At 35.3% G+C, this 21,042-nt stretch overlaps 1 protein-coding gene across 1 annotated transcript; it reads left to right on the top strand.

The window, feature by feature from the left end:
* The first annotated feature begins 3,990 nt into the window (after nt 1-3,990).
* On the top strand, nt 3,991-7,022 carry LOC103494912 (uncharacterized). Its single transcript, XM_008456292.3, has 2 exons — nt 3,991-6,537; nt 6,778-7,022. Exons 1-2 carry the CDS (start codon nt 4,407-4,409, stop codon nt 6,858-6,860), a joined length of 2,214 nt encoding a protein of 737 aa, XP_008454514.2. The 5' UTR covers nt 3,991-4,406; the 3' UTR covers nt 6,861-7,022.
* Nucleotides 7,023-21,042: the final 14,020 nt, after the last annotated feature.

Raw genomic sequence — 21,042 nt, 5'->3', positions numbered from 1 at the left:
GAATATGAGGAAGCATCGATGAACCTTTCGAGCTTGAATATGAGGAAGCGTTGATGAAGCCTTTGAGCTTGAATATGAGGATGCATCGATGAAAATTTCAAACTTGGACATAGAAAAGTAATAATGCAATCCTCGAAATCGATGAAGCATTGGTGAAGTCTCCGGTCTTGCACTTGAACGAGCCTTGATGAAATCTTTGAGCTTGAATTTGAAGAAACATCAATAAAGTCTTAGAATTTGATTTTGTGGAACTTGATCTAAACTTGAAGATGAAGTGTTGAACTTCAAGAGAGTAATGCCCCTATAAGCATCTAACTTTGCAGTATTTTGCTCCTAGTGCAACGTCTCTTGATTTGTTATATTGCCCCCAATAAAGCAAGTTCAACTTTAAGTTGATATTCTTTAATGAGAAAACACACTATTAATTGTCTAGTGCCATATTTATGAGGTAATGACACTACTCTTGTTTATGTGCAACTAAACTTAAGATTTATTTTAAGTTGGCTACGTATCTTTATAGGGATCGTGTCATAATGTAGTTCAACTTGAGTTTTTTTTTTTTTTGTTACTGAACTGAACTTAAAGTTGACCTTAAGTTGCCTACGTACCCTTTATAATATAGCGATCAAGTCATAATGTAGTTCAACTTAAGTTTTTTTTTTTCTTTTTGCCATTCTCCTTTTAAGCTCTTGTGGGTTAAAAGCACTATGCAGTTTAGGCTCTTGCAATAAGGAGTTTTACCCATGTATTTTTCCTAGAAGCACTATACAAATGTATTTTTGCTCATGATTATCATCACGTCGGCATAAATAGATTTTCTAGCTACAAAATAAACGTCAAGAGAAATGTATTTTTACCCACGATCAACTTGAGGTGAGCAAAAATATATTTTCTGACCACGAGAAAAACGTCGACAGAAAGGTATTTATACCCACGATAATAATGTCGTGGACAAAAATAAACTTTCTAACCACGTAGTTTTGTGGGCAAAAACTTTTTCTGCCAACGAAAAGATTTTTGTTGTCAAAAAGAAATTTTCTCCCCACGCTAAATTTGTTGGTAGATATGTGTCAAAACGTCGCCAGAAACGAATTTAATTTTTTTCATATTTATTATTAATATTGTATGCTTCTAAATTAATTTTCAAATGTAGAATGAATTTCCTGACTATAACAAAATATATCAAACATTGCAACAATTTAAAAATAAAAATATTTCCAACCATTAATATTTTGTCAAAATATGACAAAAAATAATTCTTTAGTTGCGATAACAAAATATATAAACCATAATTCTTTAGTTGTAATAACAAAATGTATAAACCTGAGCTATATTAAAGTTCATTTTGGAATACCAAAATGATCAAAAAAATATATTAAATACACAAAAAATGGTTAACTCAATTAGAAAGTCTTCAAAAAAAAATAATATCTTCCCCGCATCTTCAAACTACATAAACCTGAAAAAGGTACATTAAAATGAATAAGAACATGTTAAATCTTAACTACTTGTTTCAAATTAATTTAATATGAAAACAAGTAAAAATAAATAACATATGTATTTAAGATAACACATATGTATAACTTTTGCGTCGCCATATGTATAGCTTTTGCGTCGCCAAAACTATGTAAAAAAATATGGGGTTTTTTGCCACGTAAATTACGTCGGTAAAAATTTAAAATATCTATCCACACACAAAACATGTCCATAAACTACAATAAACGTCGCCAGAAATTTAAATTAAAAGTTTTTCCTATACCCCACACAACCTTTTGCCAACGTATATATTTTCGTTGGCAAAAACTACGATGTGTCCACACAATACACAACCTTTTGCCCATGTAAATATTTTTGTTGGCAAAAATGAAGATGTGCCCACGCAAATAAATTTATGTCGGCACATCATATCTTTGCCCACATTTTTTTTCATTGCTAGAAAAAATTGTCGCCAGAGCCAAAAATTCTTGTAGTGCATCTTGTTGTAATAACGTGAACTCTTTGGTCTACCTGATTTTCTTAACAACAATGGATTTAGATGTAAGACAGACATACTTATCGGTGTGACTCAGTAATCTTCACACGGTACAGGTTGAAACCGAGAAGCGTAGCATGCAACGTAAGTTGATATTTTATAATAGTCCTCAATAAAGTCTTCGTAGTTCATGTTAAACATGAACAAACAGCCATAAAATGTGAGTATAGAATACCGAAGGCTTGTCATTTGTTATATGAATAGTACCGCTCGGATGCACTCATACAGCTGCTGTTTATTGTCATTATATCCTGAATTGCTTTATCAAACTTTTGGATTTGGAATTGACACTCGGCATGGTAAGCGTAATTCTTTAATGGTGTGAATTGTTGATGACCTAGTGTAAACAGAATTTATGATGACAATTCGGTCATATCCACCAATTCTCCAAAATTTATTGTCGATATCACACCGGCATGTCGATCGAAAACCAAACATACCTCATCGTGGGTCACAATTTTTTTTAGATGTCGTAAAAACCATCCCCATGAATCTGCAGACTCCTCTTCCACAACAGCAAATGCTAATGGTAAAAGATGGTCATTTGAATCAACAGATGTAGCAATTAAAAACTTTCCCCAATACTTGTCATATAGGTGAGTGTCATCGATTTGAATAAGTGGCCTACATCTTCTAAAGGTTTCTATACAATGATCAAATGTCCAAAATATCGATTATAATATGACATGACCTTCAGTAGGTGTGGTCTATACCCTCCATTCCACGAGTGCTCCAGGATTGGTATGTTTCACCATGAACAACCATCTAGGTAATAATTTGTACGACTCATCCCAACTGCCAAACACTTTGACCCCTACTTTTCTTTTACCATCCCAAACCCTACGGCAAGAAACATGGTAGCTAAACTTTTCCTTGATCATGGATTGTAGTGATGCAAAACTTATTGATGGTTTTTCTCTGACAGATTTAAAAAACTCTCGTTCAAGCATTTAAGAACCCAACTACACATGACTTTGACTAAGTTTTGAGTAAAAGCATGTATGTTGGTCAGATAACTCTGTGATCTCAAATAAACCATGAGATTTGTTCATTATTGCACGAAGTCTCCATCTGCAACCTTCATCCGACTTCTTACATCGGATGACACACTTTGTCGGTGTTAACTCTACCACTTCATATGGTACGTGACTCTTAATAGCAAAGCACTTGACCATATGTTGTAGTGTTTCATTGTTTTCACAAATCATTCCCTTGTACAATTTTGCGTTGTCAGTCAACAATGAAACTATGACAAATAACAAACAGTAAGAGTATCTACGCAAATATAGTACTTAAGGACCAAACAAACATCATAATAAAATGAGAATATGATATATTATTTCTCATATATATATATATATATATATATATATATATATATATATATATATATATATATATATATATATATATATATATATATATATATAATGTATTTGGTTAGAAGAAAATATACCTGGATAGTTATTTTTTAACAACAATAACGAAATCTTTTTCAATAACCACAAAATTTAATAATATAACACAATAATATAGGTAAAGTTTATATAAATAAATTAGAAAAAAATGAAATTTACATACAAATAATAAATTTGATATCGATGAGAAAATGATGGAGAATGGAGGGGAGAAGAATGGCCAAGATGAAAAAATGACGAGGATTTGAGGGAAAATGGGAAGGAAAATGCAGAGGTAATTTGAAGGATAAGAGGGTTTGCGAAAGATGGAAAGAAGGCCGAGGTGGAGAAGATTGGTGAGAGGTAAGGTAAGCTGAGGAGAAGAAGATTTAAAGGAGAAGAACGATCTCCTTCGTGAGAAAGTTTTTGGAAGTGACAATCCATGCATGCGTTGTTGGAGGGTGACTCTTGGAAGACTGGCCCCCTTCCTTCCATTATTTATTTTTTAAATAAATATCCAGCATTCAATGCTCCATCTTATCTCTGTTTTAACTTTTTTCTTTTTTTTTTTTTTAATAAAATTGGAGGGGAGAGTCTTCCTTTATTTATTTATTTTTTAATCTCTCATTCAAAAACAGCAGTATCAAAACCACATTACTTTTGTAATAAATTTGCAAAAAAAAAACACTATTTTTGTAATTTGCCCAAAATTTTTTATACTAGAAAGTATTAGAGTTACGTTTTATATTTATATTTGTATCTGAGAAAAAAAGGGTGCATATGATATAGCTTAGCTTATGGTGTAGCAAAGTCTATTCCCTGTCAATTGGTTAGATTTGTTTCGATTGGAATTCCGGACAGAGCCCAAAAATCTCTTTACATCTATTCCTCTACAAGAAGCAAACTATGCCACCATTCAAACTCCAGTTCCTCCCTTTCTTCTTGTCCCCGTCTTTACGTTTACCATTCAATCACAAATGGCGCACTACGTGTGCCAAGAAAAGTATGGTCTGGTGATTTCTGAACACGGGAGGCAAACTGAGAGGGTTGCTAGATTTTTGAAGCCATGCGCCACCACCGCTGACGAGGCGGAGAGGGTTTCTCGTCGTTCCCACTTACTGTTTGAAGAAATGTTTAGCGGACAAAAACGGTGGCCCAACAGGGTTAACTTCCAAAGATGGGCTTGTCCCCAAATGAACTGGGACAAATGGGTCGAAAAGCTGGTGGTTCAACACTCTGTCATGTGGAAACAAATTGGAATTTACGATGCCATCATGGGTTCTTGCTGTGATATAAGGCGCAATAAGGATATAATATTGGGTTTGGTTGAGTTTTGGTGTTCTGAGATGAATACTTTTGTGTTTCCATGGGGGGAAGCCACAATTACATTGGAAGATGTGATGATTCTTGGGGGTTTCTCTGTTCTTGGGGAACCCATTAAGAAGCGTGTGACTGCAGAGGAGTTGATCATGGTGGTGGACGCCATGAGAAAGAGGAAGTCTGCAATTTCAAAAGGTAAGTCTAGAAAAACTAGTCATGGAGCTTGGATGAAGCACTTTATGGATAATGACAATGACATTGAGGTTGAGCATGCGGGTTTTCTCTCATACTGGTTGTCAAGGTATGTCTTCCCCTTACCTACTAAAGACACCGTTTCAAATGGTGTATTTCCTATTGCAGCCCATTTGGTTGGAGGGACCCAAATGGCTTTAGCCCCCGCAGTCCTTGCAGGCTTGTATAAGAACTTGAGTTTGCTGAAGGATAAAGCACTTTCTGCTTCTAATGATGGTGAAATAACTGTCATCGCTCCATTTCGACTTGTCTTGTTGTGGGCATTTGAGCATTTTCCTCCGCTAGTTCGGACATCCCCAAATGTACTCAATCCTGGGGAGCCAAGAGCTGCCCGCTGGTACAAATTCATCTGCAAAATGGATAAATCTTTTGTTGAAACCATCTTCTTATCAGGGCAATGCTTTGAATGGAGGCCTTATGCTGCTGATATAACCAACTGGAATCATTCATCTTATTACAGAGCTGAAGAGCATTTAGAAATTGACAGTGGGAACAACTCTGACCAGAATTTGCAATGTTATCTCATATGTATAACAATGTGTTACTTAGTTGGATTAGATTGTCGAGAGAGTTATATGCCTCATCGTGTAGCGATGCAGTTCGGTATCGATCAGGATTTACCTGGTGAATTCTCTGGATTGGTCTTTGGCCCCAAAGATGTTTGTTTCTTTGTTCCTCCCAGGTTCTTTAAACCCAGTGTTTCACTAAAGTACTCCAACTGGTGGAAGAATTCTGAGTTCAGTTGTGGAGGAAAACTGCCTAGCGTTTTGAGAAGAAGCTTAGATACTTTTCAAATGCCTCCAGGCGGGGGTGAAATAAGCTCTAAGGATTACCATACTCCAAATGTTACAGCAAGGTCAAAGGACAGTAAGATTGTGTCTCGGTCCTCCATAAAAGATGAGGTTGTAGAGACCGAAGACGAGAGTGAATCCGTGAAGCGGAACAAAAACTTTGATGTTTTACTCGAACAAATTTCTGAATCTGATTTTCCCACCAGAGAAGCTGTAAGCTTGGGAAGGAGGTCATCACCATCCATAGAGGAAGTGAAAGGTGGGGGTGGTTCCTATACCTCAGCTAAATCATTTGATTCAGGAAGTCCTGATTGTTCGACTCCATGTTCTGCTCGTTTCAGATCCCTTGCTTCGATCACTAGGGAATTGTCTCCCGCAAAAAGGTTCCAAGATTCTGTTGCCACCGATCATTTTGTAACTCCCCAAAAGATGGCTAAAGATTCAAAGGAATTTGATGATAACCGTCCTTCAGAGAGTAGGCACAGAGTCAATGGGTGGAACAGTGAAACTACTTCAGATGAAGTTCATCTCAATGAAACCAATAGAAAAAGAAAATTGTCTACTTTCACAGAAGATAGTTCAGATTGGGAAGAAACAATTTCAATAATGAATGTCAATACTGATGGAATGCAAGGAGATTGTGGCAATGCAACAATGGACGTTGATGAAAGAATCTTTGAACTTCAGATACTGGAATTGGAAAAGAGAATTGAGAGACTGGAGAAACAGAAGGGCATAAGTTCAGGTAGAGGATAAGAAATATTCAGTAAATAGTGCATTCGCAACCTGATTTTGGGTTACTAGGAATTTAGTTTGTTCAACTTAGCTATCAAGCCCTATGAGTGTGAATTGGTTTTGTAAATTCTATCTTTGTTGTGGTGGAATGAAAGAAAAAGTTGATCTGCAGTGGATTGGAGGATTTTTTGTTTCTATGGCACTGACTTCTGGTTTTTGTTTTTCTGCAATACTACAACATATCTTGAAGAGCTACGAAGAGCAACATTTCAATTGTGGGATGTGTTCAAGATGGTGGATTTTGATCATAAGGTGTGTCTTTTAATTGCATAATATATTTACTTTTGTAAGAAATACTGTTAAAAGCTTCTTGACCAATGACTAGGAAAGGAGCATATGGGCAAATGTATATTGTCAGTGGAAATGTTGCAATTTTAGATTTGTGAGACACTTCTAGAAATTAAATTAGATACCCACGCAACTTTAAATTTATAATTGCCACATTTATTAAGGAATGGAGTGAAAATGAGAGAAGAATGCGAATGAGTGAAAATACATTTAAAGTCATTCATTCTCTTGAAGAAATAAAAAGAAAAAAGGGAAAAAAAAAAACTTCTTCCATCTAAGATTTTGGGTTTAGTTTGAATTTAGGTTTCTTCCAAAATTTTAGATTTAAAACTTCAATAGATGGATGATGCGACTGCCAAAAAGTTGTTAAAAAGAATAAAAGATGAAACACCCTTTAAACATTTTGTAGGGCAAAAATAAAATCCTTGCCAAAGCCATCACATCCTTCTTTTCTTGGACCTTTGCATAATCATACAAAAGGAAAAGATTCACATCTTCATTAATTTCTGAAAATGAAAGATTTGCACCATGATAATGTGTGGATCTTATGCCAATATAACTTTTTCCTATTGCTCCAATTTCTGGTTAGCAACTCCATGGTCATGGGTAGGGGGCCTTGTGTTGTGTGAATTAAAATTCTCCACTCAAGGGGCTAAGTTTGAATTGTTTAGGAAAAATTTGTTTATAAAAAGTATTTTTATAAAATGTGTCTAAAAGTTGTTTTTACAGGGTTTATATATATAAATTTTTTGGTTTCTTCATTAAGAAAAAATTCAAAAATCTAACAAACCAGCCAAATATTTACGATGGAAAATTTGATTAAAAATTTTAATATTTTTTCAAATTCAAATTCTTTTATGAAGGTAAGTCTAAGTATTAGATTAAAAATTGAATTGAAACATGTCGATATTCGGAAAAGTTGATAAACAGTTATAATATCCACAATAACTGTAACGACCCCACTTTCCGGACTAAGCTGAGGTCACTACTCAGTACTAAGACTCAACCACAAAACACAAAAATTCATAACGGACCGGTTACGATTCATTAAAACGTTAGAAATATTACAAAAACAGTTTCGGGCCCTATTTTAAATCACAGTCACGAAAGTTTCAAATAAAATACTCAAGTCATCAACTCAAAATCACAAAACCAAATATTCTAACAAAATACATCAGCAGAAGCATAAAGAAAACCAGACGCGTCCATATGGCCTTCACGCATCCTTCTTGCCCCTCGTCGGTCTGCCCCTCGCTGTACCCTTACCTGAAAATTAAAGAGGAGAAAGGGTTAGTATAAATATACCCAGTAAGGGACCCACTACTGGGCCCGTTAGGGAACAACAGTTAACTTCCTATTCAGGGGTACCCTACATAACAGTCTAGTGGTTCCGTAGAACGCACATATCAGTCTCGTGATCCCGAAGGATGCACGTATCAGTCTAGTGATCCCGAAAGATACACCTATTAGTCTAGTGATCCCAAGGGATGCACATATCAATCTAGTGCTCCCGAAGGATGCACGTATCAGTCTAGTGCTCCCGAAGGATGCACATATCAGTCTAGTGCTCCCGAAGGGTGCACATATCCGTAAGGTACACTACCCCATAGATGAAGCTAACCGTTACCCCTCAGTCCATACTAAACCGTCTACAACAGTCATACCCCAACAACATTCATATTATAATTTCGCCATAGGCTTCGCCAGTCAGATAGTATAGGTTTAACAACTACATCCTCAGTTGCTATATGCGTTTTCGCTTCACACCTCATGTGATATCCCTAGATCCAGTCAACTAGTCAATCCAAATCGGACTCACCGTCCTTCCACGACCAAACTCCATGACCAAAGTCCAGACAAAAGACTACCACGTACCTAACCGTAAAACTTTAAGGTCCATCGACATACCATTCCAATCCACAACGTAGCCCATTAACATAACTACAATATACCGAACATCCGGCATCGGTGTCTATCCGTAACAACTCCTTACACCCGATGGCACACAAGCTACAACTAGCGGTCGCGTTACCTTTACATCAGACAAGAGCATAGCAACGATACTTAAAAGTCAAACACACATACATTTATTCAGTACAGTTACTAACGTGTAATCCCCTGTGGATTACTACGTTTCCAGCCTCGATCCGAGGTCCAGTAGTAGGAAAACCCTTACCTGATACTTGGTTATGCCCCCCGATCGAGTCCACGGGCAACGGATCCACCTAAACGAAAACACAAGGGTCTTAAACGAGGATACTAGTAGAAGTCATTTTAAATGGTCCTAAGCAACATCCGTTGACTTACCCGAGGAAAGGAAAGCTATCTCCAAATTAACTTGCCGTGGGACCGTGAACTTGAGCGCCAAACCCCTATTACCTTCAAGGAACGAAAGATGGGACCCAGTCTTACTCCAATATTCAAACTCGAAACGATTATAGTAACATTGGGTAAATTACCAAAATGATCCTTACCGAAGACTCACCGTGACCCGAAGTGGAGGGAGAAAAATATGGCTTAGGTGGCTCGGCTCGGCTTGGCTCACCCTCGGCTCAACTCGGCTTGGCTCACCCTCAGCTCAACTCAGCTTACGGCTCGGCTCGCGGCTCGGCTCAACTCGGATTGCGGCTCGGCTCGCGGCTCGGTTCGCAGCTCGCGGCTCGCGGCTCGCTCGATTCGGATTCGTGGCTCGGGTCGGCTTCACTTCGCGGCTCGGGTTCAACTCCTTTCTCTTTCCGACAACGACGGCGGTAGAAGGCAGCCCCTTGGTGTTCTGTCTGCGTCGGGCACACTGGATGAGGGGAAGGAAGCGCCGGAGGCGACGATTGGCGTTAGAGACAGATCCGGTGTCGAACGGAGGAGCGGTAAGAAGTTCGGTTGTCGCGGGGGGGCTCAACGACAACAATCGACCGACGGCGTCGATTGCAGGTGAACCTTTGACGTGGGACGCGGCTCGACGGAAGAAGACGAGGAGACGCGGACGAAGGCGGAGGCGTGCGTGACGGAAGAGGATGGTGGGAGGCGGCGGCGGTGCTGGCTGGGTGAAGGAAGAAGAAGGTGAAGTCGAAGCGGCGGGGGGGTGTGTGTGTGTCGTCGCGCGCGGGTAGGGTTTTTAAAAAAAATGTTATTATATATATATATTAAACAAAATAAATAATACTAATAATAATTAATAATAATATAATATTAATATTAAATATTAATAATATAATAATAATATTAAATAATAATAATAATATTATTAAATAATAGTAAAAATAACAAAATAATTTATAATAAGAATAATTAATAATAATAATAATATAATTAATACCATATTATTATTATAGCAATTTACAAAACATTAAATTTAAAAAATTTCGTATCACCACAAAGTGATAAAATTTACCTCGAAAATTCGGGGCGTTACAATAACATCCATGACAATAAGTAAAGAAATCCACATTTTGTCATCAAATTTAAGGAAATATCCCGATATGCCCACATATGCAAATATCTTTATGAATATTTTTCAGTAAATCAATATATATCGTCGATATCGTCAGTATTTTGCGATTTTTCGTGAATAATGATCTTCTCTCCTACTATCTCTAATGGACATCCCACTTTGGCAATATCCTCGATTTATCGCGATTTAATCCCTTCTCTCAAGAACTTTCTTTCTTTCTTTCTTTCTTTGAACAAATTCTTTTTGAATCTATATAGTATATGCAATTGTGTTGTAGTTTATTAAAGTATCCGTAGATAGTTTAGTCAAATTATAATCATCCGTACTTATGATGTTTACTTTTCAATTTGTACATATGATACAAGACAAATTTTTATAAATGCACGTATAACAAAGCTTATATAGTTAGTCATTTTTTAAATATTTCAAGTTTACCCTTTCGTCTTTCTTCTCCTCCTATCTGTGATTTCTTTCTATCGTTTTTCTTTTTTCCTCTTCTTTTTTAACGTCGTTTAGTTGAGTAATCAAATCTAATTTTTTTACATCGTCTTTCTTCTTTTTCTCTTTTTTTTTTTCACTGCAATTTCTTTCCATCGTCTTTCTTCTCTTTCTCTTTTTTTATATCGTTTAGATTAGGGTAAGCAAATCTAAAAGATCGTGTATAAAGAATCTTAAAAAAAAATCATTTAGATTAGAGTAGCCAAATCTAAACGATCATATACCAAAAGAATTAAAAAAAATCATTTAGTCAAATCTAAACGATCGTGTAACAAAGAATCTTGAAAAAAAAATAAACAATTATATAAACAAATCTAAACGATTCTATACCAGAAGAATCTTAAAAAAAAATCGTTTAGCCAACTCTAAACAATCATATACCAAATTTTGAAAAAAAATCGTTTAGATTTAGGGTAGCCAGATCTAAACGATTGTGTAACCAAATCTAAACGACCAAATCTAAACGACCGTGTAACTAATGACTACGCTGCTACCTTGTGAACCCAAAAATTTGTGTCAGAACGCCTTATCATCATTAAAATGCATAACGAACCATCATGGTAACCCTAAGCACAACTTTTTTGCCGCACGAAACATTTAAAGCTCCAAAGCTCTCCAAGTACTTGCCGATCATCCCTTCCAGCGAATCAAGTAAATTTTTCCTTTCCCCATCTTTTACTTTCTGTCTATGTCCCCCTTTTTCCTTATCAAAATGTTTGGAAAGAAAGCTCTAGCCGAAGCTCTTAAGAAATATTAATCACTCAAACCAAGAAAATCTCATGAAGAGGTTGAAAAAGTATGCTCCGATAGCCTCGTGTCGGACCAAGCAGAGCTCAACCCCATGACAAGAGATTTTGAAGGAATGACTAGCACAAATCGCAATTTGACGCATGAGATTGAGGAAGAAAAGCAAGAAGAAGGATCATTGAAATCATTGAAAATCAATGAAATCGAGGTACATCTTTCTGAGGATAATATTGATGCTCAGTTAGTAATGGCTCATTAAGAGAAAATGAGAAGAGAAAGGGTGAAGAAGAAAAAGAAGGAAAAAAGGGAGAAAGAGAAGTGAGAAAAATAAAAGGAAAAAGAGGAAATGGCGAGAAGGGAAAATATAGAGAAGGAAGAGAAAGAAAAGTTGAGGAAAGAGCAAGAAGAGAAGAAGAGAAATGAAAGAGAAGAAAAAGAAAGAGAAGAGAAAGTGAGGTGAGAAAAGGAGGAAACAAAGGAACAATGCGAGAAACACAAATAAACCACCTTCTCGCTAATTGCACCCACTAAGTTTGAGAGGGTTGCGAAGAAAGCCCAAGAAAAGCACGAAAAGGTCAAATCTGGGCTGTTGAAAATTAAGGTCAAGGCGCAAGGCCTTAGTGGATGAAAAGAAAGAAACAAAGTTAAGGGAGCAGGAAGAGCTCCTCAACAAAGTTGAAAAGGTAGCCCTCTCCACGGAGAAGGGCAAGACGAAGAAAACCACTGAAGAGTACTGCAAGGAATTTGAGAGAGAAGTGGAAGAATTAAGTCCTTTTAAGGATGAAGAGGTGGTAAAACCTCCAAAGATAAAGAAGGTAAGAATAAAAAGAAGAGAGCCAACAAAGTGAGAAGAAAGAAGCCCCTACCGCATTAGAAATAAGCAAACAATTCATCGTAGAGAAGGGGCTCTACCCTTTCAAAGGTTATTTGCCTAACTTTCTCGTGTCACCCATCAAAGCATATGGTTGGAGAAACTTCTTCGGAGGGGTGCTTGCGATCAGGCTAGATGTATGAACTTATTCTACAAAGGATACATCAACACTGTGAAACACTGCACGATAGTAAAGGGGAAGAAAGTAGACTTTCGGCCAGACGGAATCAACGCGTTGTATGGGTTAGAAGACAACGTGATTGGGCATGCTATTTTCAAAGAACTAATGGATCTCAACAAGCAAGATGCATTGGAAAAGGTTGCCTGACCAAGAACAAAGTGGGATATAACGTCAACTGAGAAGTACCAACTCTTCCCACACAACTTGAACAATACAATTAGTGTTTGGTTGATGTTCATTAAAAAGAAAATCATGCCAACACACCAAGACAGCACCATCTCCCTAGACAAGATTATGCTTCTCTACTATATTATGAAGGAGATCCTAGTAAATGTAGGTGAGATCTTTTGCGAGCACATGGTTGCATGGGTTAAGCATCCTCGCAAAGTAAAGTACTTCCCGTACTTAATAGAATAACTCTGCACTGAACATGTCTGGAATTGGAAAAGCTCTCTCAAATCACGGTGAAGGACAGAACATGTAACACATCAACCCTTCGCCACATAATTGCTATCCATAGAAACTAGACGTCTAAAGATCAAACAAAAAATGTAAACCAAGGTAGTTGATGAAGTGGAAGCAGAAGGAGAAGAAGAGAGGGAAGAAGAGAAAACCCCACTAAAATGCAAGAAATAACGCGAGGAATAGGCCTCTGGATTAAAGAAAGTCAAAACCACAAAGGCTAAGAATATTAGGACCCTTCATTTCTCGCATTAACAATTGTTCCCCAAGACCAAAAGCCCACAAGAACCATCTTGCCCCCAAAGTCCAAATCTAAAACCAAGGTCAAAATAATATGTACACTATCTGAAACGCCGCCGCCACCTCCTTCAAAGTCCAAAACACCATAATCTTCCCCAAAAAATCTAAAGTCAACTTCCTCAAAATCCAATACTAAACCGCCTAGCCCCATCCTGTGAAATCCAACCTTTTACTTCCTCAGAGCGACAAAAAGACAGTCCTCCAACTCTTGTCGTAACCTTGCTTGACCCTACAGCCAAAACACCCAGATTTTCCCCAAGACTCCCTTTGCGACCCCTTAGCTTTTCTTGATGATGCATTCAAAGGACCTAAAGACGTGAACACTAACCAATGTGGTGTCTCCTAGAAAAGAGTTCTTGGAGAAGGTAGTTGATGACCCACTCTGAAAAAGGAAGGAAACAACCTCTGAGGTAGCTGGCAAGGCCACAACACTTAAGCAAACTTCCAATGCACCAATGCAGTGTAAGACATTAGTAAAAGAAGGTAGTAAAGGAAGATGAATATGATGATGAGAATGTTGACTACTTCTTCAAGTTTATTAATGAAAACGTCTGTAAACCAATGCAAAAAGGATTTGAAGATGTGATTCAGTGTCAATCCAACCTACAAGAAATGCATTTGGGAATCAAAAACAGTTGCAAGACTTCGAGCTTAAAGTTGATAAGCAACAATCATCATCAAACTCAAATTGACGAACACAAGGCGAGAATACAAGAGCTCAAACCGCAGAATCAAGAGCTCAAGACACAAAATGAAGAGCTTAAAATGCAGAATGAATTGATACTCAAAATGATCGAGCAAGCCGCCTGGGGGAATGACATTCAGTACAGGTCATCATTGCGCTACCTCTACAACACAATCTACCTAAAATAGCAAGACCCCTCACCTGGAATGATCCAGAAGTACGCAAAGTGAAAGAACCTTGAAAACCACATCAACCATAAATTTGGGGGTGTTTATATTTTGCCGTCTTCTTTTGAAATTTCCATTTATGTACTTGTGAAAATTGTAATTTTTTCTAGTTGTCTTATTTGCAATACAAGTACAATTTTTTATGTCATTATTATGCATTTAGTTTTTCTTGTCGCAAGCTTAACTCACCATGTTTAAGTGCTTTAATTTTTCTTCGTGCTTCAATGATATAAACTATGCGAAACAAAGTTTCGTTTGTTTTTAAGCGCTTAACTTGTTAAGGAAACTTACTTAGTAAATATTTTTAGACAGTTCACTAGGCGATCAAGCTTTACCTTAAACCCCTGTTATAAGATTTTTCTAAGACAAATCTAATCATTCATTTTTCAACAATGAGGACCTTGGTGCATTCCAAATTTACGAATATGCAAGATCTGAGCTAAACCTTTTGAAACTTTTTGAAAATCTTGAAATGCTTTTAAAATAAGGTGTTTTAACATAAATTAAAACAAAGCCAAAAATATGAAATTTTCAAAAAATTCTTTCATTCTTTTATTCAATTGAAATAACAACTCCAATGTTGCCTCCTCTCACAAAAAATAAGAAGCAAAGCTTCAAAATAAAAATTTGGGAGTCAAGTAATAAGTTGTAGTAAGAGTTATAGTTAAGAAGAGGAATGGACTCATAGAGTGCCTATGATTTTCCACTCAACACAAAGTCCCAACGAAATAAGTAAATAAATAGTTTTCTTTGGATTCAAAACTCTTCAAAAATTTTAGTCATTTCTAAAAATTGAAAATAAGATTTTATAGGGAATGAACAAGGGTATTTTGACTCGTGCTGAATCTGGAAATATTTTCATAGTGAGAAGTACACGATGAGAGTAAACCCTGAATGGTGAATAAGACTAGCTCACATTATGAGAAGTTTAAAGATGTGAAGAGGCAGGTAAGTCTTGGACGTGGATTGTGCTTGGGGACAAGCAATAATACAAAGTGATGCTTGAGGACAAGCATTGTTCTAAATTTAGGGGTCTAATAGCTTGTAGAAATACAAGTTATTATGGTCTTTTAGGTAGAACAATGAAACTAAAGCGCATGATAATGTGTTAAAAAGCATAGTTTCTAATGCAAATCCATAAATATAAGAGAATACAACTTGTACAAGTCTCCACGCCTATTTTACCCTATTTTCCAGTGATTTAACACATGATTGTAAAGAAAAGAAGAAAGTTAGTGAATCGCAACAGAGCGCATCCAACGTGATAAGAAGCTTTGCTTGTGACCAAACATCCCTGGGCGAGGAACCACATCAACACGTGAAGAAGATTCACTAGAAGACAAGAATAGTAGTTGGAGTTGATGTGACTTGTCAAACTCTGCAATTGGCACTGACATGATTAGAAGAATAGAAGTTTCTCATCGAAAGTAGCCTATATAAAGCTTCTTTCTACACGAAGAAAGGTGTCCGACCTGAATAGACCAAACCCTAGAGAGCTCTATTAGCACCGATGGGCCTTTCCGCCCTCTGTAAAAGTTTTCCTTCTTCTTCGGTCAATCTTGAAAGTGAGAGCTTCGAGAGAAAACTAGAGAAAGATTACCATTTCCTTCCCCCTAACTTGTAATATCTCTCATTTCTGTACTTTCCATTTCTGTATTTCATTGTAATGTATGTTGTTTATATTGTACAGTGGCCTAAGGCCTACATTCATTAATACACTGCACATTAATCCCCTTTCAATCTATCATTCCTTTACTATTCATTTGTCAAAGTGTTATAAGTAGTTTAGGCTTGTGATAAGTTCTTGATAAGAAGCCTAGCTTATAAGGTTTATCGCGTTAGTTGAGTTATATTCACCGTTTGGCCAACGTCTATTGCCAACTACTTGAGAGAGTAAGTAGCAAGGATATAACTAACGCGCGCAAGGAAGAGTCTAGAGAAAAACTCCACCTTAGCGATTAAACCTTCATCATTTGTGTCTCGAAAGGAGAACAAGTGTGGTGACTTGGTGCTGAGAGGTTGCCACCCTTAAAAAGAGGTAATATAAGTCTTATAAGTAATCACTTCTAGAGAGCTATCGCTTAACTAAGCTTTATCATTTGCATCCCGAGAGGTGAGCAAGTGTGGCATTTAAGGCACTGAGAGGTGTTCACATTAATTTAGAAGCTAATTACTTGATCCCTATTACATCAAGGGTTACCACATGGCTTAATCGCCTAACAACGCGGAGACATTCCCTCACACCTTCTTAATACAATTTAGTTCATTTCCTATCTTCTCACCATTTTTACCACCTTTTACAAAAGCTCTAGTGTAAATATTAGGATTAGTACTTAGATACACCTTTACTTTATACTATATAGATATTGTATACTGCCTAGATGAAGAAATGATCTTTATTACTAAGGTTTGATATTAATTCCTTGTGTTCGACGTTAGCGTACCCTGGAAACCTATTGTTTTACTTACACTTGGACAAGTGAAAGGAAAACTTATACTCAACGAGGATTTAGTAACTACGCAAGGATAAGAGTTTGTACCTTTTATTGAATAACTCTGACCTAGAGATATAGACTATGAGTAAAACGCGACATTAAATCCCTGAATCCAACTCTAGACCCTCCAACTAACAAGTAACTTCCAACTATGAAAATATTTTTCAAGTTCAAAACACTGTAAGCTTAAGTCTCAAAACACCCTTATTCATTCTCAAAAACTCTTATTTTCAATGTTTAGAAATGGCTTCGTTTTCGAAAAATTTTGATTCCTTTTTGGCAAAGAAACTTTTATTTTTGTATATATGTTTGGCGTTGAGTGGGAAATAATTGGTATTCTATGAATTTGTTCCTCTCGTCAACTATAACTCTTATCGCCGCTTATTTACTTTACTCTCAGATATTTGAAGCTTTGCTTCATATTTTAGGTTGAGAGATAGCAACATTGGAGTTCTTATTTCTATTGAATTTGAATAATAGAACTTTTATTTTATTTTATTTTATTTTATTTTATTTTATTTTATTTTATTTTATTTTATTTTTTAATGGTTTTTAACTTTTGTTAAAACGCCTAGAAAAGGATCTTTCAATTTTTTGAAAGCTTTAGCTCTAATGAACAACTTGTTTATTGTCCAACCACTAAACATAAACTCTTTAACCAAATTACTGTGTCATGGAGAGGGTAGAACCTTTTGTTCAAGTCCCGAAGACACCATATAAGAGAACACTCATCTACTTACCCTAAAGTTGGGAATGAGTGAATTCCATCTTGTGTGATTATGTTTCTAGCTCTCACTTGGTCTTGTCCCCAAAATTATAAGCATATTAAGTCAGCAGTCTGGCCACTCTCACCTATACAAATTAAAGAATAATCCCTCACGAATAGGAGTTCATAATACACTCACAATTAAGACTAAGTTACCTAAGTCATCCTGAAGAAATAGAAACCCAACAAGTTAACTGAGTTACATATACTAATTACTATTTCATGGTCCGGTTTTATGCAAACTCATTGCATAGGATACCCTCACTTGCATGTCATCTACACGAACGTGTTGGATCATTGTGTTTGCATCAAATAGAAAGTGAATAGTATCCATAGTGTTACAAATATAAGATACCCAACCTTATGCCTATACTATGACCCTTTAAGTTGTATCGCGAACATTGATCTATGTATGTCTCTACATACTATTCAAGACTCATCAAAAAACTTAGGATGTTAGTTTATTGGATTTAGGTTATTAAGACAAAACTAATAATATAATCAATAGTGCCTATTGAAATTATAATAATAACAATTTATTAATAACGGTCAATGGATTCCATTTATCATTTACGAGTTTTAGGCCAATAATATGTTAATTTGGGTTTTTAGTTCTTTTGAGTAAGGAGTAGAATGGACTTTTTAAGTTCTTTTTTAAAGGATAAGAGTTCTACGCAACGGAATAATTAAACAGAACCATAGCTCAAATTTAATTCAGGAACCTAAAAATACCATTACATTGGCAAAAAAATACAGAAACTAAATTACTATAAGGCTAAGTATGCTTTCAAAATAAATACAAAAATTACATAGAAGAAAACTTACTCTCATTGACGACTCTATATCTATCAAATCCCAAATTTGGGGCACTACCACTTGGAGACCTCCTTATTCTCTGAATTAAGATTTTGATTTGTGGGAACCAAAATTGGAAGAGAAATTTTTAGGGAGAATTTTCTTCTAAGAGAATACAGAAAGGTAGAGGTAGAGTATTAGAAACTCACGTTCCCTATTAATTTAATAAATTAAATTAACGTTAATATTAATATTAAATAATTAATTAAATAGTTAAATTATTAAAATCATATTTACTTAATAATTCATTTAAATCATATTTAAATGAATATCTCTCACATAACCTAAGTTTTAATTTAATTAAATCAAATTAAACTAAACTATTAATTAATTCTTCAATTAATTAATTTCTATATTAAATATATTATATTTAATTTAATCTAAATTTGAATCATATTCAAATATAAATTTCTCTCGTAACCTATAGTTTTACTAGTATCATATACACATTAAATTTTAGTTTTAATATGAATCTAATTCACATTAAATTAATATTTGAACTCATTCAAATATTTTATTCTCCCATAAATTAATTTTGAATCATATCCAAAATTAAATTTATATAATAAAGTTTAGATTAAAATATAAACTATATGTTACAATGTATCACCATACATTATATTAATTGCCAAATTCAATTTGAACATTTTAGATTACAATCAATATAAATAAACATCATTACACTTTACGAACTAGGAATGGGACCTAATGGATCTACAGATCAGAAACTACAACGATATAAGATTAACCACGCTAATTAATATCCGTTAATTGTGTATACACTCCACTTAAGACTCACAGCTAAACTCTTCTCACTGTAGATATATTTCTGTGTCCACGGATTTAGACGAATAACAGTAAGTTAATCATTCGCAAGTGTTCGTAACATCAGCTAGGTCAAATTAGCGTTTTACCTTTCTAGGTTACTTCTAGTCCTTAAATATCAGTGCTCCTCTAATGAACAACCTATTTATGGTCTAACCACTAAATAGAAACCTCTCTCGTGCCATAAAGAAGGATAGGGTCATTTGCTCAAATCCTAAAGACACCATTTAAGTGAACACTCATCTACTTACCCTAAAGTCGGGAAGGAGTAAATTTCATCTTGTGTGATTATGTTTTCAACTCCCCATTCGATCTTGTCCCCAAAATGATAAGCATATTGAGTCGGTAATCTGACCACTCTCACCCGTAAAAATCAAAGGACAATCCCTCGCGAACAGTTCATAATACACTCATGATTAAGATTAAGTTACTTAGATCATCCTAATGAAATAAAAACCTAACTAGTTAACGAAGTAACATCTGTTACTATTTCGTGGTCCGATATTCTGCAAACTCATTGCACAAGACACCCTCACTCGCATGACACCTACACAAATGCGTAGGATCATTTTGTTTGTATCAAATAAAAAATGAGTTGTATCCATATTGTTACCAAGATAAGGTACTCAATCTTATCCCTATACTATAAACCCTTTAAGTTGTATCTCAAACATTGATCTATATATCTACATAGTGTTCAAGACTCATCAAATAGCTTAGTATGTTAATTTATTGGATTTAAGTTATTAAGACAGAACTAATAATATAATCAATAACGCTTTATTGAAATTATAATAATAACACTTTATTAATAACGGTCAACATATTACGTTTACTATCTATGAGTTTTATGACATAAAATCCAACACTATTAGTGCACTATGTTGGGTTTAAAGAAGGGGATCAAAATACAACACGTTAGTTTTGGAAGTTTTGAGATTTAAGAGTTTTCAATCAATGAAAATTCTTTGGTAGATGACAGAGGTTCATCACCATTCTTTTGCAATTCTTGATTTAGGGTTGCATGTGAAGAACATTCAGGTAAATTTGATCACCTTGCTTTTGAAGTGTTTGAACGTAGAGTAAGGAAGTAGTTCTCCTTATCTTTTGGTTTTTGATAAAAGAGCAATCTAAATATAATCTTTTCCCTTGGATTGTTGTCAAATTGATTGGGGTTTGTAGAATATTTTTAGGAATTCAGCAATTGAGTTCCTAATTTTCAAATGTTAGTTTTCATATCATTGGTAGTCTATCAATATCTATTCGTGGCTATCATTGATAAAATCTGAAATTTTAATATATTTTGTAGATATTTCAACAATTTTGTCATTTACAATCTTTTTTTTTTCTTTTTAAGATTTTTCATTTTATCCCTTTTTTTTTTGTTTTATTTGAGAATTAGATTAACAAAATACCACACCTACATTTTTTAAAAATTTATCTAAGATTCTTTTTCAAATTTTTCTTTGTTCTTCTTGCCAAATCTAAACGATTTTTTTTCAAATTTTGGTACACGATCGTTTAGATTTTGCTAAATGGATTTTTTCAAGATCCTTTTGGTACACGATCCTTTAGATTTGTTTACACGATCGTTTATTTTTCAAGATTATTTCGTACACAATCGTTTAGATTTGGCTAAACAATTTTTTTTAATTATTTTGGTACACGATTTTTTTTTTTACATGATCGTTTAGATTTGACTACTTCAATCTAAACGATTTTTTTCAAGATTCTTTATATACGATCTTTTAGATTTTGTTACCCTAATCTTTTATATACGATCTTTTAGATTTTGTTACCCTAATCC

This window comes from Cucumis melo, chromosome 4 (assembly GCF_025177605.1).
Source record: "Cucumis melo cultivar AY chromosome 4, USDA_Cmelo_AY_1.0, whole genome shotgun sequence".
In the NCBI taxonomy this organism is placed as follows: domain Eukaryota; kingdom Viridiplantae; phylum Streptophyta; class Magnoliopsida; order Cucurbitales; family Cucurbitaceae; genus Cucumis; species Cucumis melo.
The sequence above is the reverse complement of the archived record's forward strand: the minus strand, read 5'-3'. Positions and strand labels throughout refer to the sequence as shown.

Excerpts from the sequence above, each read along its gene's own strand:
- LOC103494912 (XM_008456292.3), top strand. The coding sequence starts at position 4,407 with ATGGCGCACTACGTGTGCCAAGAAAAGTATGGTCTGGTGATTTCTGAA. Across the intron at positions 6,538-6,777 it reads ACAGAAGGGCATAAGTTCAG|AGCTACGAAGAGCAACATTT; the intron begins GTAGAGGATAAG and ends CATATCTTGAAG.